The sequence below is a fragment of the Styela clava genome, chromosome 1, assembly GCF_964204865.1.
Source record: "Styela clava chromosome 1, kaStyClav1.hap1.2, whole genome shotgun sequence".
NCBI lineage: Eukaryota > Metazoa > Chordata > Ascidiacea > Stolidobranchia > Styelidae > Styela > Styela clava.
The window spans coordinates 7,860,385-7,887,920 of NC_135250.1; the positions used below are offsets into that span (position 1 = coordinate 7,860,385).

A 27,536-nucleotide genomic window follows, 5' to 3' on the forward strand; every position below is an offset into this window, starting at 1 on the left:
TTCAATGATAATGATGAAATATTTTATTTAACACTTTTATACTAGAACATAAACGCAAAATTCAAAAATCAATTGAATCACCATCAGGAAGTGGGGACCCAAAATTCTCAGCTGTACTTAACGGTAAAGGAACTGTCTGGAGATCCTCTATCCATGATATTTGGACATTGTGTAATGTGTATAATTGGCACACCAATGATAAACTTAAAAATCAATCAAGTTACCGATTGGAACATCAGGAAGTGGGGACCCAGGTGTCTCGGCTGTATTTAAGGAGTCAGGGGTCTCGGCTGTATTTAAAGAGTCAAGGGAACTGTCTGATATGTTGCATTCTGGAGATCGTATATCCATGATATTTGGACATTGTGTATAATTGATATCTTTGAGAATGCCAGGTGTAGCATACTGCATATGGGTTGGGAAATTTTGATCGAGTGGACGGCACGGTGTTCTTAGATTGTTAAGTAAGCGATCATCTAAGGCTGCAAAATTGTCTTCAGAAATATTTTCGCTTTCAGTGTTGGCAGGGGAGTCTTTTGTTTTTACCAATGAAGTTGAACTCGTTTGAACTTCGGAAACTGGATTCACTGTTTCTGTGTATACGGTATATGATTAATGATTCTAATCTGACTTACTGATATATTTATGAAAGTGTATTTTCATATTTATCCCAGAGAAGAGGAAGTCGATAATGCGGCTTAATCATATGGCGAACTACAGACTCTCATCCGATCACCAGCCCTTGGGCATGGGATTCGAACCAGTGCATGGTAATCAGGAACGATGGCAAGCATGTATCGAGCCAGGAAAAGTAAATTTTGAATTCTCTAGAGCCGGGCTCCGAGTTTCATACTTTCAAATCAATGATGATAATGAATAAGGTCCAAATTCTCTCAGAAACTCATATGTATGTTTACTCTGAGAGTCTATTAAAGGAGACATGCACACACCTTTATCCAAGTTTGATTTTCTATGAGTCAAATTTATCTCAACCCGAAGTCAGAGTCGATTACATATTATACGAGTTCAAAAAGCAAAAAGTATAGCAGAGAAACACTCAATGTGCCTCTCTTTCTACTTTCAATTTCCAAAGTAAGAAAAATTCAATTAACAAGACAAACCTGGAACCAGGGGTGAAAGTGAGTTGTAATTAAATATACCAGGTGGAGTTCTTCCTATCCTGTTTTGCGTTTCAAATACAGTCATATCTGTAAAAAGAAAGCTGTATTTACAAATTATCTTCCAGTTAAGAACTGGAAAATTGAAATCAATTGGCCTAGAATTCATTTTTTTTTCACAACGATATAGCATAGGTTAATTATGTGACCAACAGAGCAGCTTGACAAATATTTTACACCCATGATGAATGCTGTTCAAACTATTTTTGCAATAAAACAATACAAACCTAGTTGAGATGATATATCAAGAAGTGTAGGGGTTAAGCCAGTTATGACAGGACTTGTATCAGATGGTTTATATCCAGGTTGTACAGACATTTCAAGCATCGTGTAATCCACCACCTGGAATAAGAAAAAGAGTATTTTATAATGGCATGGAAAAAAATACATATTAATCTATTTCAGTTTTATTTTTTTGTGCGAATGGCGCTTCTTGCAAAGCGTCAGGAATGCACTTTCCTCTGGACCTCTAGTTACCCAGTGCGGGTTTGAAGGGTAAAGTCCTGTGGTACATGATTATGAGAGAGAGGATAGACAGCGGTGGTTCACATAACCGCTGGTCGATTACAAGTTCCTCCATCAAGTCCACACATAAGTACCGTAGTTAACTACTCCCTCAAATAAATAAATACAAAAATCCTATCCTATACTTCTGTGATAAGCTAACTTTATCTGAAACTATTACACAAATTGATATAGTTAAACAATATAATTAAACCAATATAATTAAACATACTTGATTAACTAAATTGCGAACAGCCTCTGGTGTTCTTGAGGTAACTTTTTCTATCGTAGTATCGATCTTTTTGGCAACTGGAGTTGATGGAACTGAAGAAGGTTTTGTTCCTCCAATCAAATTCCTATTTGCAGGCCTCGGCAAACCTGAAAATATTAAAAACTAAATTAAAATGAGGCAGTAAGTGATGAACGGGATGACTAAAAATTTCAAATGGTCATTACACCTGTTTAATATTGATTTGTGTGCGTGTTGGCATAGCAGTTGAAAGCGGTAGACTAAACTGTGATGCAATTGCAGGTTAAACATCTCTAGTTTAAAACCCATGCCCACAACGTTTCCCAGGGAGAAATAAATTGAGTAGGCAATGCGAACCGAAAAGATTCTGGTCCTTTAAAAAATAATAGATCATACTCATAGTATATCGTTAGATATGAGGGATGGCTTATACAGAGCCTTGTTCGAAGCAAAGAGCGTGAATAAGAATTGTATGAAAAAGGAAAAGAGATATTTATTTATGATAATATTCACAAACAAACATTCTCTTTATTAAAAACTGTAACCCTTTCCAGAAAGAAACTTATATGAAGTAGTTCAATTTACTTTACGACATTTTCAATCCAATACGACTTATTATAGTTATAAAAGATTATAGAAGGCAAATACAACCTGATGATCTTCCAAAGTTTTGTTTCAGCATTCTTTTTCGCAAAAGGGATTCAACAGGCTTATCAGCTTTCCTGAAAAAGAAAAATAAAGTACTCAGTCTCAACCTTTTTAGACATATTCCTCCCATCACCCCACTCTTTTTCTCAGACGATCCACCCAGATACTTCCACCGCTTGAATTGTTCATTTGTCCATAAATATGTTTACAATAATACTAAATAATATTAGTAAAATAGACTGAATAGAGGGTAATAATTCTGTATTTCCTCCCAAAATATCGAAACTTTTTGCTGGAGGCAATATAGAAAGGACCACAAATAGGGAAAAAAATGGGAAACTAAATACATATAAAATTATATGTAAAGCTAAAATTAAAGTTTAATCCATTACTATATTACAAATAAGTTTTTAGAATGAAATAAGAAACAAACCTCGAGGTTTTAGGGGAAGTTGATAATGTAATTTCCAATGCTCCTTGTTTTAAAGAAGTATCACTTTTATTAATATCATCAATCTCTTCATGGGTCGAGGTGGAATCAATTGTGGATGGAACTTCTGTTGCTACTGAAGGCAAATCACCGGGCAAAACAAAGTTGTATAATTTTTCTGCAAAAATAAGACAAGATATAACAAAGTGCATAAATAGAGGATTTAGTTAAATATCAAAGATTTGTGTTTTTGATCAGAAATTTCACAATAAAGTATATTTGAATGATAAAAATTTGAAAAAGTTGCTGATCCAGTAAATGGCTTCAGACAAGGTGATTCACTAAACTAAACATTTTATATTATGTACTGTTCGTCAGTGTTGGATAAAAGTCTGTAAAGCCAGAATTTCAGAGTCAAATTTAGCTAGTGATCAACAGAGTCTCAAATTAATCCCTACCCTAGATCAGGGGTTCTCAAACTTTTTGTGTTGCGGAGCCCTTGAAAATGTTGACTATTATTCACGGAGCCCCAAAAGAAATGTTAAAATTGTTACTTTCCGATTAATATTCCTGAGTAAGTTAAAAGTACTTTACTTAATTTAAATGCTAAACCTTTTTTAATATGGTTAATGCAAGTCATAAACAAATCTAAATTTCAAAGATAAATTATATATACTCTTACTAAAGCTGTAAATTTGACACTTGACAAACATATTAAACTAGGGGTCGAATCTTTTCCCTTTTGATATTTTCGGAAGGCCGTTAATAACGTGCCCGATTGCATTTTGTTACAATCACCGATAGTTTTTGTCAGTATGGCGTGTTATTAAACATCTTTACGCCGGTGTTTATCCTCCCTAAATCAAAAAATTTTTTCGGCATATACATGTAATGTTCCACAATGACGACGATAATTGCTTTTTTATTCTCGTGGGAAATTATGAGTTCAATGTGAAAAACATGTTACCATATCGTTATCTCCAACGAAGTGCTAAAAATAATAATTAATAATGAGGAGGTAAATCCGCAACCCAAATTTCTTAATTGAAAAACGGCATTCTAAAATATTAAAAGTTAAAATAAAAGATCACACTATAAGTTTCGTTTTAGCAGACTCACGTCAGATTAAAAACGCTTTTATAGGCATTGTAAATCACAAAATTTGGTGTTATGTGTTACGACTCCAATTTATTTATAGTTGGCAGTTTATCACATATTTTATGTTATTTTAGAATAGTGTTCTTTCATTTTAGTAATCTCGAATGAAACGTGAGTAACTATGAGTACAATTGAATTATTACGACTAGACACTTCAAATGCTCGCATCGGACAAGCATTGAATATTTTACGCAACAGAAATCTCGTTATTCGTTTTTTATAATCGCAAATAATATTGCGCGGAAATTTCCGAATCAAATCCTCACCTCTTAAGAATCCTGGCTGCGCTCCAGCTTATAAATAATGTCATTTTTTAATTCCGCCTCTTTGCCATATTTCGAGGCTATATTGTTGTCAAATTATATCAAAGCTGTTATTGCTTCTTTGAACAGTTACAAAATTAGCCAAGTCATTATTTTGAAAAGAAATCGAATAGCTCGCGGAGCCCCTGGGTTTCTTTTGCGGAGCCCTGGGGCTCCGTACGGAGCACTTTGAGAACCTATGCCCTAGATGAGTCATTGTACTTCCAAGTTTACATTTTTCATTTTCTGCTCAGTCAAGTTTAGAAAATCCAACTAGGATTTAATCAGTCTTGACAACATTTACATTAGCATCAACATGACATATTTGGAATTCCTGTTGCAAGGAACATACAAATTTTCAGATTAGCTTTAAGATATAATCATAATTTATTTAATATTTAACACTTATGAAAAAAAGTTAAGGTTCAATAACAAATTTCTCAAGGGGTATGACTATGAATTTCACAAGGAAAAAAATATTTGGGAATATTCAAAATTGGTTATCTTTGATAATTATCGTTAATTCTTGATTTATCAGAGTATATTTTTCATCTGAAAATTTGTCAGCATTCTTAGCGTTTGACATCTCATGGTCAAACAGAAAAACTGTTACTTCCTACTGTGTGAAAAAGCATTTATCAAAACCTTTCTACATTAACTACATTACTACTAATTTTCTACATTATAAATTTGCTTTATACAAATTTATAATGGTTTGTTTAAAATTCTGTACAATATGGCCCAACTTAGAAAACGAGAATATCGGTCAGAGACAGAAGACTTATCGATCGAAAGTTAGGGGATCCCCCAAAACAGCGCTCTTACTCCATAGTGACACCTTGTGTCCCATCACTAATTAATTAATAACTCTCTAATTATACGACATAATTCATCCAAAATCAATGGGCTTCTGGTACGACTTATGATGAATGCACATGAATCTGGAGCAGATTCAATCTCGCTTTCGTGAGATATCACGTGCATCAAACAGACAGACAGACAAATACCTATCAACATACTTACCGATTAAAATCGATAAGTAATAATAAATATTCCATATTCTTAAATCCACATTTCCGAATACGTTCGAAATTGTAAATCGAAAATCTCTGAATATGAATAGCTCACCTTTTGGAATATCTTTATTTTTAGGAAAAATTGAAGGTGTTGGCACTGCATGATCAGAAAACTGAAATGGAGGTGTGAGCGGTAGAATCCCAAGATCATCTGTATTATCATTACAATTATCTTCTTCAATCTCACTGCTTTGAAACATTGGTTTAGGTAATCCAGCAATTGAAGATTCCTGGCGAGATCTTTCTCGATTTCTATGTAAATCATCTACTCTTGAAGTTAATTTTTTGATCTTTTTAGCAGTCTCAGGAGCATTTTCGTTCAATTTTTTCCTGAAAATCGAAATGCTTAAAAGTGATTTGGAAATTTTGCAACATTCATATAACAAATGTATTTGATTGATTTGGGTTCGAATCACAGAAAATATATATGAATTGAATATTCGTTAGACCTAACGGTGCTCGGTGCACAACCTGAACATAGTATGTGTACCAGGTTAGGGTTCAGGTTATGCCTCAAACTGGTACACACACTTCCGTAGCGCCGACCCGAATACGTAGGCATCATTCACAGGTTACACATCAAGGACTTGAATCCCATGGCCAATATCTCACTCAGGGTGAATATATGGGGTAGGCACTAGGCCTAGGCAATATCGAACTGGAGTGATTTCGACTCTTTTCATTAAATAGTGGTTCTTCACATATCGTCAGATGTCAGCAGATGTTTATACAGAGCCTGGTTCAGAGTGAGTAGCACGTATAGAGTTGTAACATCATAATTTTGAAAAACAAGATGTTTCATAGAAATAGTCTGGTCTATTGAGAGTAAGTACCGGTAAATCAAATTTAATATAAAATTTTAATTTGCAATCAGCAATGGGCAAATAAAATAAACTACTCTTACCGAATTGTATTCAATGACTTGATATTTTCTTCACATATATGACTTTGTGCCTTGATGTAAGGAAGCTGGCCCTCGAAATTGGGAACACCAACTGCAAAACAATATATACGCTAAATGTTGAAGTTTGTGTAAGATTACAAACAAAATATGTCATTAGCAGTAGCACGATTGTAACATGTTCAGAATATACTCACATCCACGATAACACTACCTACCAGGGCCATGGAAGTCTAAATTTGGCATGTTTTTAATGGGGAGGGACTGCAGTCGTATTTTCGAACTCCCAAGAGACGGAAGTGGAAATTCTGATTTCGATAGACTAGGATCTCTGGCGTACGCATTTCAGACTTTCGATGGTAATAAAAGAAGACAGGAATAAAAAAAAATACTCAAAGGAGCATTACGTTTACTATTCATTCTTAACAGTCTATAAAATGTTTTTAGTTTTTGCCATCAATACTTGATTTCCTTGGATTTTGGAGTCAAATTTTTACAGCCCATCCATCACCAAAGTCTAAGTCAGAATTTTTCTTAACCCAGATTTGAAAATCAAAGCAAACATTTTTTCAAAGCCAATGGTAAATTTTCCTAACTTGGCAACTGGTGAACAGATAGAGTGTAAAGATGTGGGGTAAGATTATGCACAGAAGGATTCATGATCTCCAAAATTGGTGAGATAATTTGCTATAATTCTGCTTCCAATTTATCAAATTGAACTATTGCAATCAATACACTGAATGGCTTGATTTGGTAAACAACAAGACACATTGGTATTCAGGAGACTTCAGAACTTGATTCATTTTAATCCCTTGAGGTGTAATAATAATATTAAATTTCAAAGACCTTCATGTAATTTTTCAATCAGTAAATGTAACGATAGATTGAAAAGTTTCATCAAGCCACAAAGATTTAATTGTCCAGCTTCATAGAGACTCGTTCCCACACTCTGGAAAAAAAATAACAATATGAATATAATGCAAGATTTCGATAATCATGTAAAAATAATTCAATATTCCAGTATATAACATAGTGAATATATAGTGATAGATTCGAATTTAACACTGGAAGAAATGACTTGTTTTTTACACAATGTCTATCGTCTATTCATGTCTTTCGTTCCAGCAATTGTTTCAAAATTTCGAGTAGGGTGCAGTGATTATGCAACAAAACACATACGGTATATGAACTTGACATACAATTACCTTATAAACTTTGTTGGTACATTGCTGCAGCAATATTGCAGGCACTTTAGGAGCAAGTTCTGCCGCATTCAATCCTTTAGTGTCCCCATTCATATTTAATATTGATTGCACAATTTCTCTCTAAATATTAACACGAATATCAAACCGTATAAAAAAAACGAGAAACTCTTTGTTATACTTTTTACAACCTGGAAAGGCATATTTAGTTAAAACAACCAAAAAAAAACATATAAAACACATTTAATTTGACTACAAATTAGAAAATAGAAGTAAAAATATGGTTGTCAATAAAATGGAAAGATAGCTACCTCATCATGTGTATTCTCAACAGCCGTTAACAAATTCTTCCATAATTTTCTCACAGTTGCTTCAGAATTGTTAGTTCTTGAAAGTAAAAATTTTTCTGGTGTTTGAGGTACGGAATGACTTCTGGAGGGAGTTCCTTTCGCAGAAAGTCTGGAAAAATTAAAAGATGAGACTTCAACACTGAGAAAATAAGTTCAAAACTGACGATTTTGAATGAGCAGAGAATCTAACAAAAGGAAATATGAGAAAACGGCGTAATCAAACACCTATCCGCCAAACAAGGCTCTATACAACCAGCCACCAAAACGTAAGGAGCTACTTTATTTTCGAAGAACTGGAATCACTAAAACCATGGGTGAGGTGGTGGAATTTGAACCAGAGTTTATAAAATATAATGCCATCCCAGTTATGTCTAAAACTTAAATCATTAGGCCACTGCACATATCCTAAGGATGCACCTGGACGACTGTGCTATCTTCTGCCGAATAATGAATACATCCGAAATATTGGGAAAATTACCTCTTATACGAGGTTATTTAACTAAAATGATCCAAGTTATAATCAAATTTAAAAAGAAAAATCAACCTTTCTGCTGGTATATGCAATTTGCTAAGTAATTCTTTTTTCTTTTGCTCTAAATGTTTCTTCAATTTAACATTATCTCTGTATTCATCAAGCATGGAACTGTAACCAGAAAAATATATGTTAGTAAATAATAGTTAATCAAATATCTTGTTGGGTTTGGTCACGATGTGCATATGATGACAAGTTGGAAATCTGAGGTTGCATTGCAATTCACTATTATGGAGAAAAAGTGGGCTGAACTTTTAAGAAAACAGAAAATGTGTTACATGGTTCATTGGTTCTCAAACTTTCATGATTTTTCAAGACTCAACATTGTGGGAGACTTCTATAAAAATACATAGTTTTGCTTTTAATATGGTTACATCAGATATTTTATGTGCCATGTTTAAACTAATCTTTTTGAGTATATCATTTTCAGATAAGATGCTCAATCATTAATCCAATGTCATGTAAGAATTACCTTGCAAGTTTATTTGCCTCCAAATCAGATTGTTTTGAAATTTGCATAGTGTGCATCATCTTTACACTTTCACTATGAGCAGCGTTTTTCAAAGCAATCACTCGAGCGAGATTCAATCCTTCAATTGTTTGTTTCATATCTGGAGGTAAAATTGTGCTTTCTTGCCCTTTTCCTATAAAATATAGGGATAATATTCAGAAGCCCCCAATACAGAGAAAACGTGATAACATAAACTTGTCCAGTGTTCTCTAGAGATGGGACGAGTCCGGCATTACAAAGATTCGATGAATCCGAGTAATAGGTCAAGACTCGAATCCTCCGAGTCCGTGACGTCACAATATAGAAGCAGAAAAACACGTTTTTGGCCATGCTACAGCACCGTGCGCTCACAAACACGCGTCATAGCTCATATTTTTTGCATAATGGTTCCGCAGATAGCTGTTGAATCATTTTTAAAATATATTATTCCTCTTTTTTGGCGGCCATGATACAAACGTAAACGTGGGTCAATGTGCGCGTTGGCTGTGAACTGGATTTCCAGCCAACCACTTCGCGTCAATTCTGGGCGGCTATTCAGAAATTCTCACATGGCAATATGAAAAATGAAAAGCTTTTGACTACAATACTTTTCCATAGTTACAGATATTTCTAGCCGTAAATTTACTATGTCACGTGCGCAAATGGTAGAGAAATGCCACTCTTAGTCAATGCAATGTTGTAAATCTGCTTGTAACTCAATTGTTCCTGTAAACGTTCTAAAACTCTCCATGCTTTCCATTGCTCCCTTTTTAGAGAAAAGATTACACGTAATAAACTGCAAGTAATAAACTCTATTTAAAAGAGGAATTGATGAGATTTCCCATTGGGTTGATCCAAAGCATGTTTCATTTTTACGCGAATCAAAAACTCCAAACTTTTACGCTAACACATAATTTTTGCAAACCACAGGTCCACATATATACCAAAAAGAATTGATAGTTTGAAGGCGACTGGCGCAACATCATTGTTATAACATAAGCGATCAATAGTTTTTACCTTGTGTTATATAATCTGGATATCTGTCGTCATCTTTATTAGAAGTGGCAAAAGTACAAATATAGGCATAAATTAGTAAAAACAGAATTGATTATAGACTTGGTAAAAAAATGCCTGGATTCGACTCGAATCAGAGTCCGGATCCGAATCCTGGCCCATCCCTAGTGCTCTGTGAACTGGAATTGGGTATTGGAATTAAATAGGTATTACTTATTAAATTTAGATAATACAGGTATGTAGTATTTACATTAGTTTTGTAGGTATATTATTTAGAAGAACATACTTGGTCTAATCAAGAAATTAGAGCAAACAGTGTGAAATAAGTGTCATATCAAAATACCCGAGAAGCAGGACTATTACTGATTCCTTAGATTAACTTGTTACATACCCACAAAACATACCATTGACAGAACGATCAAGTCTCCTTGATTCCATGAAAAGGACGAAGTTGGAAAAATAAAATAAAATTTTATAAACTTCAGCACCGGTCGGGCTCATAAGTAACGTGTTGGTAACTCGTGGAAAATTGAACCTTGGGTGTTCCTGTAAATAAAGGATAAAATAGAAATAATGAATGAAAATGAAATTTTTTACAAAATTCCATGGAAATATGTAAGATATATAGGTGACATAAGACGATCAGCTTTATGAGTTTCAGTCACCTTGGAAATTGCACAAAAATAACAATAAAATTACTTATACATATGGATTTATAGTTATTTGGGCTTAAATAAAGTTAAGTCTGCACGACTAATAATTGCAGTGTATTATTTTTAAACAACACCCCAGGGTGACTGAAAATCAAACTCATAACTCAAATTGCCTATCTCCAGATCTCATGGTACAAAAAGTCTTCAAACACGTTTTACCAACCTCCGATAATCTTTTCCACCAGTTCAGACAAACTGTTCGAAATTGCTGACATGCTTTTTTATCTGATACAGGGTAACATAGTCTAAAACAAAAACTCTAAATATTACAAAGTCTATAATGCATCGCAACGAAACAACAATACCATGATGATATACACCAGACATAGCAAAAAATACAAAAAATTTAGCAAAGATCTACCTGAAAAGTTCAGTTGACTTCGCTTTGTCAAGTTTTGTAAACAAAAAATGACAAATAATTTCAAATCCAGCTTTGTTAGGTTTATCAAACATTCCACAATGAAATGTCATTCTAAAAATAAAGTTTAGGTTCTATAATTTCAGGATATATATCTTCAATAATGCTGCATTATAATTACCGTACGAGACTCTAATTTCTGGTTTGCCGATAGGCAGCATAGACTATCGATACCGTACTTTGCCATCACAAATTTATGAATTTGCAGTTACCAGGTTAATAAATTGTAAAATAGTTGTTGTATAACAATATAACTACCGTACTCAGACATTTCAGTGCTTTATTTTCAAATCCTAATTTCTAAATATGACTCCGAAAAGCGTATAAATAAATTGGAACACTCACTTGTACTTTTCAGCCATTGAGGTGCAAGGAAATTTTAAAATAATCAGGTTTTGAAACCATAATTTCTGCTTTTCCCTTACCACACGAAGATTCAACGATTTTGATTCTTTTTTCTGTCTTCCCTTGTGAAACGACATTTCAGTACACGATTCTGCACAGTAACACCAAAATCCCAATGATATAAACAAAAACCCAGAGTCCCGAAAACCGAAATGAAAGTTAAAACTCAACAGCGCAACCAGACAACAGCATTCACTTCAGTGTTTTGAACTCGGGAACTGTACAAACGAAATGATTTTAAACGTTCCCGCTAGCGGTCCGTCAATACAGACCCTCTATAGTGGTGGTAGCATAAAAGTCATATTGGGGATGGCAAAATACGGTCGAAAGGTAGCAGATTGGGGATGGCGAACGTTTGTTCGTATATTAAACAGTATATATTTACGATTAAACCTCTTATCACCTTTTGCGCAATGCCCAATCTAGCAATCAGTATAGTTTTTCGGGGCTTGATTTTTCTTAAAGCTTTCATGGCTTCATGAGTATGACTATCGTCGTAAATTTATTACATTCCACTCCTCACCTTATCTTTGCATGAGGTTGTAGGTATTGGTCATTATCAACGTAATTGTTGAACGTACAACAGCCCGAAAGTTTAATACTATCGTGTATTTCGTTTGTCAAGTTTGGCGCAAGTCTCATTTAATTGGGCTTGTGTTTTTGTGTGCGTGCTGGTGGGCAGGCACGTGAGATACGGTACTTCTCATGTTTTAAACTTTTTTATAGGTTTTGCTTGCCCTCAAGAATTCCTCATTTTTAATTTATGTTTGTTATGGAGTTTTCGAAATAAACTATCTATCTATATATCTTAACCACTCCACCTTCAATTAGAAAAAAAAAATTGATGGGAACACGGCAACTTGGTTTTCTTCCATTTCCGTTTCTTTCCTCAGCTTTACGCTGTTATAGTGTTACCGATCCTTGTTGCTTGCTCACTTAGTTATATTTTCGTGTTAGGTTGGGCAGTGTGCAGGTGCTTTGTGAACTGAAGAAGCGGTTCTCTGCCGCAAACTCGACGATGAACCAACATGGAAGTGTTCGAAGCCCTTACCAACCTCAAGGTCCCTTCATGAGGTCGAGACCAGGCGGCTCTTCATCTCCTTACCCGGCACCTGGACATCAACATGCCAGTGGGCCCATGCGTGCTGAACATTTGAGGAAACGTCCTGGTGTTCATGCAGGAAGTCCAGCAAGCACACCTGGTGCTCCAGACAGGTGAATAATGTTTAGGTCATTTCAGACAGTCAGACATGATTTTGGTTGTCTGGCTGGTCATTTCAGACATGATTGGGTTGTCTGATGTGATTTTTTCTTTGGAATTTACTTATCGTATTTACAGTACGGTACGGCACACTCTTCAAATTCCAAGAATGTCCTTCATTTGGTTCAATACAACAAACACTTTGCGTGTTTCACAAACGAGGGTCGTCTGGCACAACGGCAGATGCGTCATATCGCGACATGCTTGTCTCGATAATAATCTAAATTAATTGCAGCCGTCATGTGACCAAAATTGCTGTTTTTTGTTCAAAACTCTCTTATGCCATGGTAGAAAATTTTTACCTTCCGTAAATCTAATTATTTTTTCTCAAGGAATCCAATGATGACATTTTTAGATTGCGCTTTGTACTTTTTTGCGCAACTTCAATTTATTGTAGTTTTATCGGTCTTGAGGGATCATGTCCAGACATTCCCCCAAAGGAGGGGCGTCTAATCATCTGCAATATGGATTTCTCTGAAACGAGACAATGTCGGTCGATCTGTATAGTGTGCCGTACTGATTTAACAATGTTCGTTTTATGTTTCAGATCTCGACAACCTCCTGTTGTGAAACGCCGACTTCTTTCAGACAAGATATTACCTGATGCTGTTCGAAAGTTAGTTCCTGATTCTCAGGTATTTCATGAAATACAGAAATATTAAAAGCCTTGTATTCATATCGATGAAATTCCTCTTTTATTACTTAATTGCTTTGATGAAAAATAATTTCTAATTCATTATTTCTCAAGTATATCAACATCAACATATTATTTCAATATTTTATCAAACTTTCAATTTTCAGGCATATATGGATCTTCTGGCTTTCGAACGCAAGCTTGACCAAACAATTACAAGAAAAAGACTCGATATTCAAGAAGCACTCAAACGTCCAGTCAAAGTCAAAAGAAAATTGAGAGTTTTTATCTCAAATCAGTTCTATCCACCTAAAGAAGTGGATGGAAAAGATGATGCAGGAAAGGTATGAAATTGATTGCAATGATTGTATTGTGCTTCTTATAATTGTATAATTATCATTTTTTCATCTAGGCCTCATGGGAACTGAGAGTAGAGGGTAGGCTGTTAGATGATCCACTTGCAAAGCAACATGAAGCTTCCAAACACAAGCGTAAATTCTCATCTTTTTTTAAAAGTCTCGTCATTGAGCTAGACAAAGATTTATATGGACCAGATAATCATTTGGTAGAATGGCATCGCACTAATGCAACACAAGAAACAGATGGATTTCAGGTATAGGTTATCATTAGGTATATGAACAAATCATTATATCAAAAGTGAGGATGTGGTTGAGTGATTGATTCATTAGGCATAATTGAGATGGCATCGCATTTTCAAATATGTCCAAGAATTTTCATAACCACTCCAGAGTATCAAAATTTGTTAATATTTCAAAAGTTACTCAGACTGTCTTGAATTTAATGGTATAAAAATATATCAAAATTGAAAGATGGCAGATTTTGAAAATTGTGGTATTAACTAGTATCCCTGTCGAATTACATGCTTATAAAAGTGTAGTTTCGTTTTAATAAACCATGGTATGCACTGTTAATGATGTGTGCTGTCACTTACAATATTGCTTTGTTATCAGGTCAAAAGGCCTGGGGATAAAAATGTTCGTTGTACAATGCTATTTATGCTCAACTACTTGCCACCACAATACAAATTAGATGGAAGATTAGCTAGATTGCTTGGGATCCATACACAGACACGACCTGTTATAATTCAGGCTTTGTGGCAATATATCAAGTCTCATAAACTGCAGGTATTCTATGATTTTATTTACCATTTTTTATCAAGCTGATGGAGCAATATGGCCATTTCAGTGAATGACTTTGTATTACTTTTTTAAGACTTTAGTCCGCATTTCATCATGAAATTTATCTGCCACAGGAGAATGTTTGAATTTAATGCTACTATATAGGATTAATTAGGACATCACAATTTCTAAATAATAATCTTTTTTATATTTAATTTAGGATGAGCATGAGAGAGAATTCATCAATTGTGATGGATATCTTGGACCTATATTAGGAGAACGTCGTATTCGTTTTGCTGACATTCCACGGCTACTTGGACCGTTACTTCATCCACCAGACCCAATCGTTATTCATCATGTTATTAGTGTTGATCCAGCAGATGCAAAGAAACAGTCTTGCTATGATATTGAGGTAATTTTATGATAAACATTTTAATAAGTTTTATGCAATATATATTTTTGGATTATAGTTATCAAGTCTGTATTTATTCATAGAAAAAAGTACCAAAAACTGTTTTACTGCGTATATTTCTTAACCCTTTTTTTCCGCTGTATACAATCGACTTTATGTACCATTTTATAATATGTAATGACCAGTTAACCAAACGTACAAGGAACACCCCCAATATCTCTTTAAAAAGCTTATTTTCGCGTCTTCCTACTAAAACGCGCCCAAGTGACGTAGGCGAAACCGTTCGACCCTACGCGTGTAAGAAGAGAGAAATTTCAAAAATTTTTGAGAGAACGTTTCACACTCTTATCGCTTCGATGAACACGTGTTACAAAGAAACGAAATTCCAAGCGCTCTTCTGAAAGAGAGTTACGTCACCTTTGAAGAAAAACCGGACTCAGCTTCGCAAGCGAAGCGAAACGCGAAATAATCAATGATATGTGAGAGCATGTCCACAATAGTTGTCTGGAATCTTTGTTTGTTTATTATGTGCGCGAAATTGTTTCCCGCTCGTTCAAATGACTTATTTTTGAAGTAATGACAAATACTTTCGTGTATCTCTAAGCTTTGAAATACCTACACAAATAAAATTCACTTAGTAGTAAAATAAAAAATTTACAAAAAAACAAAATGTTGACAGATCAAGCACGGATCATAGTTGGATGCTCAAAATGATTTAGTTAGTGCGGAATACTTCACAAAACATGAACATAAACGTAAAATAGTCCGAAAATAACTATTATGACCAAGGATGGTAGTACGAATATATATGTTATACGGAACAAAAGAGTTAAGAAAAATAAAGTACATAAAATATTTTGAATTGCAATTTATCTATATCATATATAATGTATATATATGGCCTCTGCAGGTACATTGAATGAAGTGGAAAAACTTGAATAAACACTGATTGAAAATAAAACTCATTAACATACTTTATAACCAATCTGTATATTAATATGTGATAGTTTGTTCCCGTTTGATTGACACCATTTTGATTGATCAAACAGTCGAAAATTATGGAAATCTGGTATTTTTATCATTTATTTTACTAGGTTGAAGTTGATGATACACTAAAGACTCAAATGAGTTCATTTCTTCTGTCATCTTCGAGTCAACAAGAAATAGCAGAATTAGAAAGAAAGATTACTGATACTGTTAGCAGCGTACAACAACATAGAATACAAAGAGAATTCTACATGGGATTTTCTGACAATCCACAGGTATGATGACATATCTGTTTAACATTTCACAATGAAAATATATAGCAATCTTGAATATAGCAACGTGAGAGAGTGATTTTCTTCATTCGAACCGCTTTCTAAATCCTATTTGCTGCATGTTTTGCATTGAGTGCATATGATTACATATACGAGCAAAGAGTATTTACTCACTTTTCTCCAGTTTGTCTAATCATAACCAATTATTTTGTGAATCTAAGAATGTCAAAAACACCAAAATTTTGATCTTTATTTAGCCAACAATTTCAGAACCTTGTTTCACAATATCAATTATCCTAATATCACAGGAATTCATTGGCGATTGGCTTGAATCTCAGTGCAGAGACTTGAAGACAATGACTGATGTTATGGGCAGTAAAGAAGAAGAAAGACATGCTGATCATTATTTTGCACATTGGTCACAAGAAGCTGTTACACGATACTTTTACACGAAGGTGCAACAACGTCGACTGGAATTAGAGCAAGTGTTGAAAAGTGCGAACGTTTGAAACTATCAATCATAGGTTTGGGATGCCTACTCTAACGATTACATCAGGAGACTTGAATCTAAATACCTAGTTATGGTTTTGTCTCAAAGATCGATTTGTTAAACCAAGGGGTTAAATTACAGTGTCACACTTTTTTCAGTCTGTTATGTTTATATGATATGAATACATCAGAAGACTGATACTTAAGTTGTGGTCATTAGACCCAATGCTGCCTTCTGTTATGTTGAACTGGGGATTTAAATGCAATGTCACACTTTTTGTCAGTCTGTTTTGTAATAAAGGATTTTCTTATTAAAGCCTCTTGCAGTAAAAAGATGTTTATCATAGACAGAATGAGTCTAGTAGAGTTGTTCATTAACAGCTAGGTCTTGTTACAATCGTCAACTAAAGAGTCTATTTGTAGCTGTATTGTAAGAGTTTGTCTTACTGTTCCAAGGTATTTAAATAAAGAGCTTGGGTACAGACTACATTTTACAAGAATGAGATCTTTGTTTACATCGCTTACCGACATTTTATAAAAAGATACCAGAACAGTTTGGGCTAACTTGCTGTATGACTGGAACAGTTTCTGTTTGCTGTAAAAGGAGTGAGTGTCTGACATTCGGTACTGAAATTTCAGTTGAACAGCTATGTGGTTTAAATGCATGTCATCCAAGATATGAGTTACATTTGTTTCTCACTGGAAACGATTGTGCTTGTTTTAAAGAGATTGGGTGGTAACTGTGATCAGAGGCAAGGTTTTAAGGTTCGGCTTTTGAAACGAAAAAAAAAAAGAATTTTTCTCTATCATACATAGCAATTTTTCATGCCTTAAATTCCCTGAAAATCCACATTTTTGGTAATTAGAAATTCCAGAAACCCTCCAAAAATCCTTGTGGTTCATGAACGTTGACACATGAAATTACATCGCTATGAAGTCTTCAAACAGCTATTGAATCAATGTTTTAAGCTCCCAAGTCTAGCCTATCAATCTAGAAGTTAAAATTGTTCCAGTAGAATTAGACCTTTGCATCAGAATCGCTAATCGTTACAGAAATCCCCACCATTATTTATCAAAAACAAAACTCTCAAATTGCCTGTACATTTTATATTGTAGAACGGCGTGATGCCATACTCAATAATATGTCACTATCATCAAAATACCATGCAGAGAGAGGCAGCAATTTTGCACACGATTCTGTGGGACCAACTAAATGCGCTGGTAGACAAACAGTGCATCCGCAAGCATACTTTCAACATAACAAAAAATATTGCCATCAGCCAGTTCCATGAGTATCAAATACCGTGTCTGTATCATCAGTAGGAAAAGTTTTCTCATATTTTGAGCGAGTCTCTTTCCGGGCTTGGACAGTCAATTGTTTACCAGTGTACCTTGCCTGGGACTTCTTTTTCAGCATTCTCCGCATCTGAAATGCAGAGAGACTTGTTTAATCCATTCTAATTTTTACAATGACAGAAACCATAATTCACACCAACTTACAACATTAGGAGATGTATAGTCCGGGTTTATATACAAGACTGGTCCTCCAAAGCTTCCACTCAGAATTTTTGCAAGAATCATTGTGAACCTTGGCCCTGTAAAAATTGATATATTATATTTGAATAAAGATTGAAGTCAGAAAATCGATATTTTGTCCTGTATAAGAACAACTTTCCAATAGGGATTAGACCTTGGGGTCTTGACATAAACATGTAAACTGCATGCAGTGTCACAGAGTGGCTCAGGGCACACTTTCACTGGAATAAGAGTCATATTTTTGACTCTGCGAAGTCATTGAGTCAGAATTACAGACTTTTTCAATGGGATGAAACACAAAATTTCAGACAAAAAATCATAAATTCGCTGAGCATTTCCATTGGTTTTTCAAAGAAGGTATACATGTGCCAAAATTCATTTAAATTCGACTCTCTTGGTAGTTCGGAAAGGTGTTAAAATTGTTTACAACCCTAAAAGAAAATTTTCCAGTCAAAATTATTTCAGATGTAAATTTTTGCCTTCAAAGCCCAGTTTCAGGCATCACCCACCTTAACTAAGTAACATAACCTTCACTGTTGTACGAACATCACAGTTCACAAGCTATAATACAGTTTTACCTCTGATCAATTTTATTTACTGCACGGCACTTAAGTCATACAAGTTTCTTACCAATTTCAACCAGGTCACCATTCTCTCCAACAATTTGGTAATTGCGAAACCAGATACGACCATCTAGCAAACTTAAAGAAATAACATGATCAACAAATGGCTGGCTTTTCGGATGATATCTTGGTGTTCCGAATATTTGCGTAAACAGTTCTTTCAATAAACGATTGTGTGGTTCATCATCAAATGTCTGAAAGAGCAGAAAAACAAATGAACAAAAAGACATTGATAACTCATAAGATTTGAATTAGAAGGACTTATACTAGGACTAAAAGTACTTGTACAAATGCAATACTTTAAAATGACTACTATTTTGTTTATATGATGTTTATTCACGACTTTGGTTCTGAACTGAAAGGCTCTCTACATGAAGATACTGATATGTAATGTGCCACTTTATTTTGGGAAGATCGGATTCTTTACGGTTCGCATTTGCCCACCCAATTTGAGGTATAGGGGATGGGATTTAAACTAGAGATTTCAACCTCCGATTCCATCATAGTTAAGTCTAATACTTGATCTGCTAGGCCACCGCTATTCAGTTAGATCGCATTATGTCTATATGGAAGTGCTATTGTAGATGAAGCAAAGTAAGGGAAATACGATACCTTATCAAAACACAAAACTGGTCTTGAACCTTTCAAACAATTTCCTGTAAATTTCAATTCTTTCATCATATTTACTGTAAAAATAAAATGATGAAATTACACAATGCTCTTTCTCTTTTCTTTTCTTTTTCCACAAAGATAAAAAAAAACTTACAATATTCAACATGAAAAAGTGCTGATGGCCCGTGTGGAACATTTGACATCCACATATAAAGATCTTTCTTCTTTTTACCAACTAAAAATATACATTTGTTGCAGTTTTTCATTTCACATATTTCATTGACAAGCTGAAGCTGTCCTTTTCTGTCCATTTTAACATCTGAAAGAAATTTATAATTTATATCCATAATAACGAGAGAGGTGGGATGAACTCAATTGCATGTTGCTAACTTCTTTCCGCATAATCAGTTAACGGGACAGCTGGTTACTATAGAAAGTATGGCGATGGTTGGTTCTACTGAAAACTGGGCAGGACTTCATAAATAAAGAACAAAGAAAAAATACGCCGAGCTGGGCTGAATAAGGTCATATAAACATGGGAAAAGAGAACAGAACAAAGTTAGTATTCGATCCTATTCATTGTTGTATGGTGCCAGTTCTTATATTTGTGGTCCTATTTTTGAAATTTGTTACAACGTTAAAAAAAAGATGATTCTTATTTTACAAATGGTCAATGTAGCGAGACACAGGAAAGTACCGTACCGTAAAAGCGCCTAACTTCGGACAGTTCCTAACTTCGGACAAAATTTTTGAACGGCCATATCTTGGCTAAAACGCGCCGTATATTGCTAATTTTAATTATTATAGGTTGCGCTGTTATATCTACATCTATTCTCATCTTTTTTAATGTTGCATAATTATTTTTTTGGTAAAAAAACGGAAATTTTGCCGAAAATTGACTGCCCGCCATTCAACGGCGCAGAGCGTCGCTCCTACTGAAGCTATCATCGTCGAAATACCATCATTCGGTAGAGGGCGACAACAATGTATATAATTTATTTGAGTGATCGCAAGATGTCGTACGAGATTTAAATAAAACCTAAAATTCTGAATTATAAATTCCGTAAGAATATTAAGATTTCACGCAGCGTCAAAAATTACGTCAACCTCACGTAGATTATTTTTCGCTCACTTCCGACACGACGTCACACTGCGTCGCGGAAATGAATTTTGACGCCAGACACAACGGAGCCAATATGACAATTTCCGTTAAGATAAAGACGGCGTTCCAATGTAATATTTTTGTATTTTGTTCGGCCATGTATGAATATATGCCAAAATTACATTAATGAAAATACATGTCACACTTAATCGATGACGTTAAAAATCGAATATATAAAACTATGGAAATTCCAACGTCCATATGGCACAGTCTCAACCATTATTTTATGATTAGTAGTCGAAATGACAGTTATTGAATACGGCCTGGGTGAATTTTATTCACTCGAAATTAAAAATAAATTTAATCTCCAACAAATAAACGGAACCTACATGTTTACAAGATTAAGTTGAATTTTAAATTAAACTTCACAATCGGATTTTCCGTGTGTTTGATATAAATTATCATTTATAAAGATAACCGCGCAGAATAAAAAAAAGCTGTCTGTCGAGAATATTAATACTTCAAAGACTTCGATAGAAGCCCGTTAAAATACTTCATTGTGGATTGAAACGGTTTGCATCAGATATATTTACGTATGCATTTCCTGATTAAAATAACTAACGTGTTATTATACTCATCTGAAGTATCGAAAATAACGAACGAAAGATGTAAACATAGGACGACGGAAGTTTCAAATAATGCATTTTCGTCGTGACGTCAATGTTACGTTACGACGACGATCGAGCGTCTTATCTTCACGCAACGACGTGATTACGTCATCCGCATCGGAAGCCTCTTTCTCTCTGTGCGTCGCGGTTGCGCAGTGAAGAAAATGACTGTCCGAAGTTAGGGCAGTGAAGGATAACGGTCAGATGGCAAGAAATATCGATTATTTCAATAGTAAAAGTAGTCCAATTGAACCGAAATTTGCAGGGAATGTAAATTACCGCACGAATGTTTTACCGAGCAATTTTGGCACCGTTTGGACAATAAATGGCCGAGTTATTGACGAAAATATAGTAATTTTGTCCGAAATTAGGCGCTTTTACGGTATATAAACTAATAAAACTGTTTGATAAGCAATTTGTAATCTTGTTTACCTGTTTTGGAGTGAGGCATTAAATTCTGTAAATCTTTAATAAAATATCGAGCTTTATAGCTTGTTCCTCTTGATGTGAATACCAAAACCCTTTGTTTGTTTCTCCATTTCCCCTGAAATAAATAAAACCAGCGATATAGAAAATTTGATTAAGCATTTTAAGCAACAATACACGATTCTTAATTTTAAAACTTTTACACAACTAACTGACCAGGACAATTTAAAATTAATAGGTTCATATTTATCGAAGTACATACCTTTTCAACTAAAGGCTTCATCTCGTTAAGTTCATTTGGTACTTCTTCTTTATCATTTTCTGTTTCTTCTGCAAGTTTTGCAATTTTTTGTTTCCGAATTTTCGCTGAAGCTGATGAATGTTTTCGTTTATGTCCCTTTTTCATTTTGTATAAATTATGTATTGCAGTACTGTACTGGACTATAATACCAAAATATGAATAGAACACAAATATATAACCTACATGCAATCTTCAACTGATTTTCACATGTAAGTGACCTACCAACAGACTCAGAATTTAGACTTGAATTTACTTTATTACAAGTAGCCTACTGATAGTATCAGTGATACACTGAAGTTTATTTCGACTTCATAATTATCATAAAAGAGTAAGACGATAACATAATTGATAAAAACAAAATAAATAAAACTGCACAATAAATCAGGAGAGCACACAAAACCTCAAGAAAAGTTTAAAACGTAGTACCGGTTCTGATATTATATTGAAAGGCGTTTTCAAAAGAACTCTAATACCGTACCAGAATACAGTACGGTACCGGTAATATTTATCTGTATATCCCATCCCCAAAAAACAGTACACAACACATGTGCTTTGAACTTTAACCTCATCTGTACGACCTTTAACCCTAATAAAACGTATGTTTTCGCGAACATCACCTCTGTTTGTTTTTTTTCTTGGAACGATTAAATCCTGAGAATCGTTATGCTATTTTTTGTTACTGAGAAAAAATAAGTTTACTCTTTAAATAGTGGACAGATTGATTTTTCAGTATCGAATTATTGAAGAAATCACTCGAGGGCTATTACTTTGCGTCTTTTGACCACAATATGCGGAAACTATTTTCCCTATTCTTATACTCAATTTTATTCTAATTCTGAATAATTCAAATTATTCGGTATAGTAAGTACTGTTCGCGTTCGACCTTTTGTGTTTGTGCAACTCGATTATTTTATTGGTAGGTGGCGCGTACTACCGACGCGTTTCCCGAAAATAAGACTGGGTCTTATTTCAATTTTCTTCTCTCGAAAAATAACACTAGGTTTTTTTTTCATGGGGTGTCTTATATTTTCATTTATCGAAAACTAGATTACAAGGTAGGGAGTTACAAGATTGTCAAATATACAAAATATGAAAACCGATATCCATTCACTTATAAAAAACACGTTTTTATTCAAAATAACTGCAAAACATAGATTATCAATCATTTAAAACAGGGGTTCTCAACCTGGAGTTCGCAAACCCCCAGGGGTTCACGAGAAGATTTCCAGGGGTACTTGAATGGCAGCTTTCATGTGTTGCTATTTTTTATGTCCTTTACTATCAGAGGAAAATGCGTGCCGATTGGAACTCGCGTGGATTTTTCCTGATCTTGCGTTGTTTTTACTCAACAATATGAAATCCACAGCTTTGCAGCAAAACTGTGAAATCTCAAAGTGCAATATTTGCAATAAACAGGGACATCCTTCACACCAATGTTCTGTATAAATGAAATGAATAATTTTGTTTAATATCATTTAAAACAGTGGTTTCGTTTCTGACGGACCGGTAAAATTAAACAAAATTTACTTGCGGATCGGCAAAAAAATTGAAATGAATTGAATAGAAAAAATAATAACATATATTTGCAAAATGTAATGCAATGTCGGGCACTCACTATGCTTCTAGGTAACAAAAGACACACTTGAAAACATTTCGCATGAATAAAAACAAATAATGCGCTGGCCAAAAATTGAAATGATTGGATCAAACTTTGTCCAAAAGAAGACCCATTGTCATCCTTCTTGTTACAAAATATCAAAATGCTTTGTCGGTCAACTGATCTCATATTGAGCCCTCTGCAGTTATTCAACGCCTCAAACAAAATTTACATTAAGATGACAACGTCGTCGGTAACTTGGCACCAGGTTCCCTGCCCTGCTGTGCATCACCTAGAAAAGATCTCAACGGCCCATGCTTTTGTTGCACGTCTTGTGACCAGCTCATATTTTACTGGATGTCAAGACGAAGCCCTGGAATATTATATTGCCCTGTTTCCTGGTTTGAACAAAGTATTCATAACCTTTTAATTGGATGTTCATATTAAGCAGAAAAAGAATGTAGAACAAAAAAACACTTGTGCCGATCTTTGGGTTTTTGAATCTTGCGAGATTTGACGGACGCTTTCGCGATGAATCGGAACCGAAAAAGCAAAAAGTATGATTACTCGGCGCCATGACGTCGTCGGGCCATTAATACCGCAAACATCAATATGTCGGCGGAAGAGAAATTGTTTGTAATAAACAAACGCAACGTCGTTATTTCGGGTTCGGTAAAGCGATTGAGATGGCAGAAAAACAACAAGATTTCTCGCAGACCGAAAAAAAGCGTCCGGTGCCGGCCCGCGGACCAGCGGTTGGTAACCACTGCTTTAAAACACAATTTAAAAATTGTTAGTCAATATATTACAACTTTGTTTAGTGTCTGATTATACTGGGGGTTTGTGTTGAATATTTCATGACTCGGGGGTAGTTAACAGGAAAAAAGTTGAGAACCACTGATTTAAAACGTGTAGGAGAGATTTCTTGTTATCGACTGGGTCAAAATACTATTTCGCGTTATTGACTAGGTCTTATTTTCGGGGAAACACGGTAGCACGTTTTAAGTTATGCCGAAATGGAAGACATTGTCATTCGACGAGGCACGACGAATTTAGATATCTGAATCAGAATCACATCCTTTTTTATTGAATGCGGCCTATTTACTTATTTTTCCATTTTCCACAGGATGCACAAAATGTCAAGTACAAATAAGAAGTTGTACATGGTAACTATGAGTTACGTGGACCACGTAAATGTTTCATTGAGTAAATCTGGCATTAAATCATTTTGAAAAATTTTCTAGCATATTATTAAACAAGAGTACAATGATCAAATATATGAACACAAAGCTTCGATAGCAAGAAATCTTTCCTACTCGTATTAAAGGAATAATATTCTATGTTTAGCAGTTATTTTAAATGAAGTCGTTTTATTTATAAGTAAATGGATATCGGTTTTCATATTTTGTATGTTTGAAAATCTCGTAATTTGCTACATTGTAATTTTGTTTTTGATAAATGAAAATAAAAGACATCGGCCCAAAATAAGCTCTAGTGTTATTTTTCGGAAGATAATTGAATTAAGACCCAGTCTTTTTTTCGGGAAACGCGATAACACCATTTAGGCTTTCAACTTATTCAGGTTATCTTGGAGATGATTCGAGCTTGCTTGTATTATACATTCACTTGTTTAGTAGTTTACGGTTTTAATGAAGATGATGAGGTTTTAGTTATGTTTCTTTATTTATTTTGTTATCAATGGTCTACATGCGAAAAAGGGATATAAAAAATTTAAATCCGGATATCTCAAGTTGCATCATTGTCATTTAACAATAGAAATACCTAATCAATATTCAAGAGCGCAATGCTAAAACATATGGACACGAAAACCAAAATGAAGTATTACGAGTATGAAATGTTTTACTACAGCACCCGACTTCGATTGACCCCCAGATCGCAACGATCGCGAACCAAAAACTTCCACGAGGGGCGCGTTTTTCAACTTTGTGACTTCATCACATAAAACAAACGAATCCCATAGAGTCCATAGAAATTTTTGAAATAAATAAAACTAATACCAATACCGTTACTTTAGTTATATTTACGTGGTATTTTAAAAATCGACATACGTGTCGAGTTGCGCCCCTTCGTCTCGTATTTTTTTATCGTGACGGGCTTCGATTTTTTAACATAAGATGCAAGAGAATTCGTTTGTTATTTTCAAGCATACCGAGATAGTGCTATCAAGCATTTTATCAATAACTTGACGCCAACAAGCATATAAACAGTATACGTAGGTTCAAAACAGAATGCCGTTAAAAACAGTAGTTATCCACCTAGTATCTGCGGTAATAAAAATAACCATGATTAGCAAACAACACAATAATTATGGCGATATCAAATCTAGGTGTGGGAATCAGTAAAAAGTGCAATTTAGTAAAATTTAAATTACGTTCCAGTTTAGGAATGGTAAACGAGAATATATAATTGGTATAGATTTGGCGACAAACGATAAGAAATTCCTGGTCAAATATGAAATTTATAAATCTCTTTCGAAGTTTTTGGGATATTTATTTCAAGCTAGAAAAACGCGATACTAAAAAATATTTCTCGAAATTTACCCGATCAATAACGGAAGAAAATAAATTTATGACAAAAAAATAAGATTGTTGAGTTGGAATAGAAGTCAAAAGTTAGCGTGTCTGGTAATAACAATGAACAAGCTATATTTTTGTCCAAATATTTTGGCGGTAAAATGTGTGATCGATAATATTTTCGTTAAACACTTTTGCCAAATTAATACGCATGTAAAAAAAATTGATGTATCGTTTTTCGTGCCTGGTCATGCTTTGACGCATTCAAGTTCTTGTTTACACAGAAAAGTAATTAATCGACTCCGGTCTTTGATTGTAAATTGCATGGAATACGCATATTTATTTAGTTGGGCGTATAAAAGTACCGAAAGTGAGGACAGGCTATTAGATATTAGAATACTTCTCCGCGCGTGCGATAATATCTGGAAGCATTTTTAGACCACAAATATGGCTGTCTTATTCTGTAACATTACTGTGACAAAGCACAGTTGCCGAAAGCGCGCGTGTTAACGGTGCCCTGAAAAGGTGGGTTTTAAGCAACATGTAATTACGGTTTAGTCGACAAATAGAATAATGATGACATAGTTTATTAAAATCACTTTTACCAATATAAAAATTATTACAAAGTGATTAAGGAATGTGTCTCAGACGTATTTGTAACCGGCAGTCGGGATGAAACCCTGTCAGAAAGTCATGTTTTGCTGATTGCAACTACGATAAGCTTTCCACGAGTTTTCTCTCTAGCCTGTGACGTAAAACTTATTATCACCACAATGCGGTTGTCCAAACATAAAAATATATTTCATAAATTTAAAAATTTGTTTTCAATTAGCCCAAGCTAGATCAATTTTGGGTAGATGATATAAATATATTTGAAAAATTAGTAATGATGAACGTTTTGTAATCTGACGTTTATACATACAAAATTAGCCTTGGGCAAGGTGGCTTTCATCTCGCCTTTTCACCTTCCCGTACGTTATTATGCAGTTTAGAAAATTTCCCCAGCGCATCCAATGTGGTGAGCTGTTTCTCCCTATAACTTAATATCAATTACGAAGAAAAATTGGGTACTGAAAGGTTGATTGTAAATAGCTGCTAGATATAATAATCTAAAAATTGTATATATTGAAATATATATTAGCAGTATGGTAAAACTAAAAATATAAGATATATATACTTGGTAAATGTGTCAGGTATATAATGCTTCACTCACTTTTGTTCGGCATAATATTGCAGGGAATGGAAAAAGCACGCTTTGTTATTAGATCGTTAATAAGTAATAATATGGCAGCTATTTATTTCACGGCCAAACTTCTGATGTCGAAATTTTGCTCCTTTGCTGTTCCGTTTATAAGTTAATGCAAAAGTTAGT

The 27,536-nt window shown here is 34.5% G+C and overlaps 3 protein-coding genes across 4 annotated transcripts; 1 reads left to right on the forward strand and 2 right to left on the reverse strand.

Moving 5' to 3' along the window:
* On the reverse strand, positions 1–12,129 carry LOC120338837 (uncharacterized). Of its 2 annotated transcripts, XM_039406805.2 has the most exons (17): positions 11,512–12,129; positions 11,110–11,220; positions 10,912–10,993; positions 10,440–10,581; positions 9,004–9,175; positions 8,544–8,642; positions 7,961–8,108; positions 7,653–7,772; positions 7,294–7,396; positions 6,451–6,541; positions 5,599–5,876; positions 3,014–3,188; positions 2,584–2,654; positions 1,915–2,060; positions 1,406–1,520; positions 1,122–1,208; positions 1–593 (listed from the first exon to the last, which is right to left on the reverse strand). In XM_039406805.2, exons 1-17 carry the CDS (start codon positions 11,646–11,648, stop codon positions 205–207), a joined length of 2,466 nt encoding a protein of 821 aa, XP_039262739.2. In that variant the 5' UTR covers positions 11,649–12,129; the 3' UTR covers positions 1–204. The 2 variants fall into 2 exon arrangements, with proteins under 2 accessions (XP_039262739.2, XP_039262748.2); XM_039406814.2 differs by lacking the exons at positions 10,912–10,993; positions 11,110–11,220; positions 11,512–12,129 and having other exon boundaries at positions 10,427–10,560.
* A 159-nt stretch (positions 12,130–12,288) lies between these two features.
* LOC120338967 (SWI/SNF-related matrix-associated actin-dependent regulator of chromatin subfamily D member 1-like) lies at positions 12,289–17,098 on the forward strand. Its single transcript, XM_039406994.2, has 8 exons — positions 12,289–12,786; positions 13,380–13,467; positions 13,634–13,810; positions 13,879–14,079; positions 14,438–14,611; positions 14,826–15,017; positions 16,112–16,279; positions 16,585–17,098. Exons 1-8 carry the CDS (start codon positions 12,590–12,592, stop codon positions 16,783–16,785), a joined length of 1,398 nt encoding a protein of 465 aa, XP_039262928.2. The 5' UTR covers positions 12,289–12,589; the 3' UTR covers positions 16,786–17,098.
* A 759-nt stretch (positions 17,099–17,857) lies between these two features.
* On the reverse strand, positions 17,858–22,208 carry LOC120339114 (ribosome biogenesis protein BRX1 homolog). Its single transcript, XM_039407194.2, has 7 exons — positions 21,995–22,208; positions 21,739–21,850; positions 19,691–19,855; positions 19,537–19,610; positions 18,932–19,118; positions 18,266–18,360; positions 17,858–18,191 (listed from the first exon to the last, which is right to left on the reverse strand). Exons 1-7 carry the CDS (start codon positions 22,136–22,138, stop codon positions 18,042–18,044), a joined length of 927 nt encoding a protein of 308 aa, XP_039263128.1. The 5' UTR covers positions 22,139–22,208; the 3' UTR covers positions 17,858–18,041.
* Between the last annotated feature and the right edge of the window lie 5,328 nt (positions 22,209–27,536).

Bases quoted from the DNA above. Each gene is read 5' to 3' on its own strand.
- LOC120338837 (XM_039406805.2), bottom strand. From the start codon at position 11,648: ATGTCGTTTCACAAGGGAAGACAGAAAAAAGAATCAAAATCGTTGAAT. The intron at 11,221-11,511 runs GTGAGTGTTCCA...CTTTATTTTTAG, and splicing joins TCAATGGCTGAAAAGTACAA to AATGACATTTCATTGTGGAA. The intron at 6,542-7,293 runs GTCTTTGAAATT...ATTGTTTTGCAG, and splicing joins GATTGAAAAATTACATGAAG to TTGGTGTTCCCAATTTCGAG.
- LOC120338967 (XM_039406994.2), top strand. From the start codon at position 12,590: ATGAACCAACATGGAAGTGTTCGAAGCCCTTACCAACCTCAAGGTCCC. The intron at 12,787-13,379 runs GTGAATAATGTT...TTTATGTTTCAG, and splicing joins ACACCTGGTGCTCCAGACAG to ATCTCGACAACCTCCTGTTG. The intron at 15,018-16,111 runs GTAATTTTATGA...TTATTTTACTAG, and splicing joins AGTCTTGCTATGATATTGAG to GTTGAAGTTGATGATACACT.
- LOC120339114 (XM_039407194.2), bottom strand. From the start codon at position 22,138: ATGAAAAAGGGACATAAACGAAAACATTCATCAGCTTCAGCGAAAATT. The intron at 19,856-21,738 runs GTAAACAAGATT...AATTTCTTTCAG, and splicing joins AATGCCTCACTCCAAAACAG to ATGTTAAAATGGACAGAAAA. The intron at 19,119-19,536 runs GTATCGTATTTC...CTGCTCTTTCAG, and splicing joins CAGTTTTGTGTTTTGATAAG to ACATTTGATGATGAACCACA.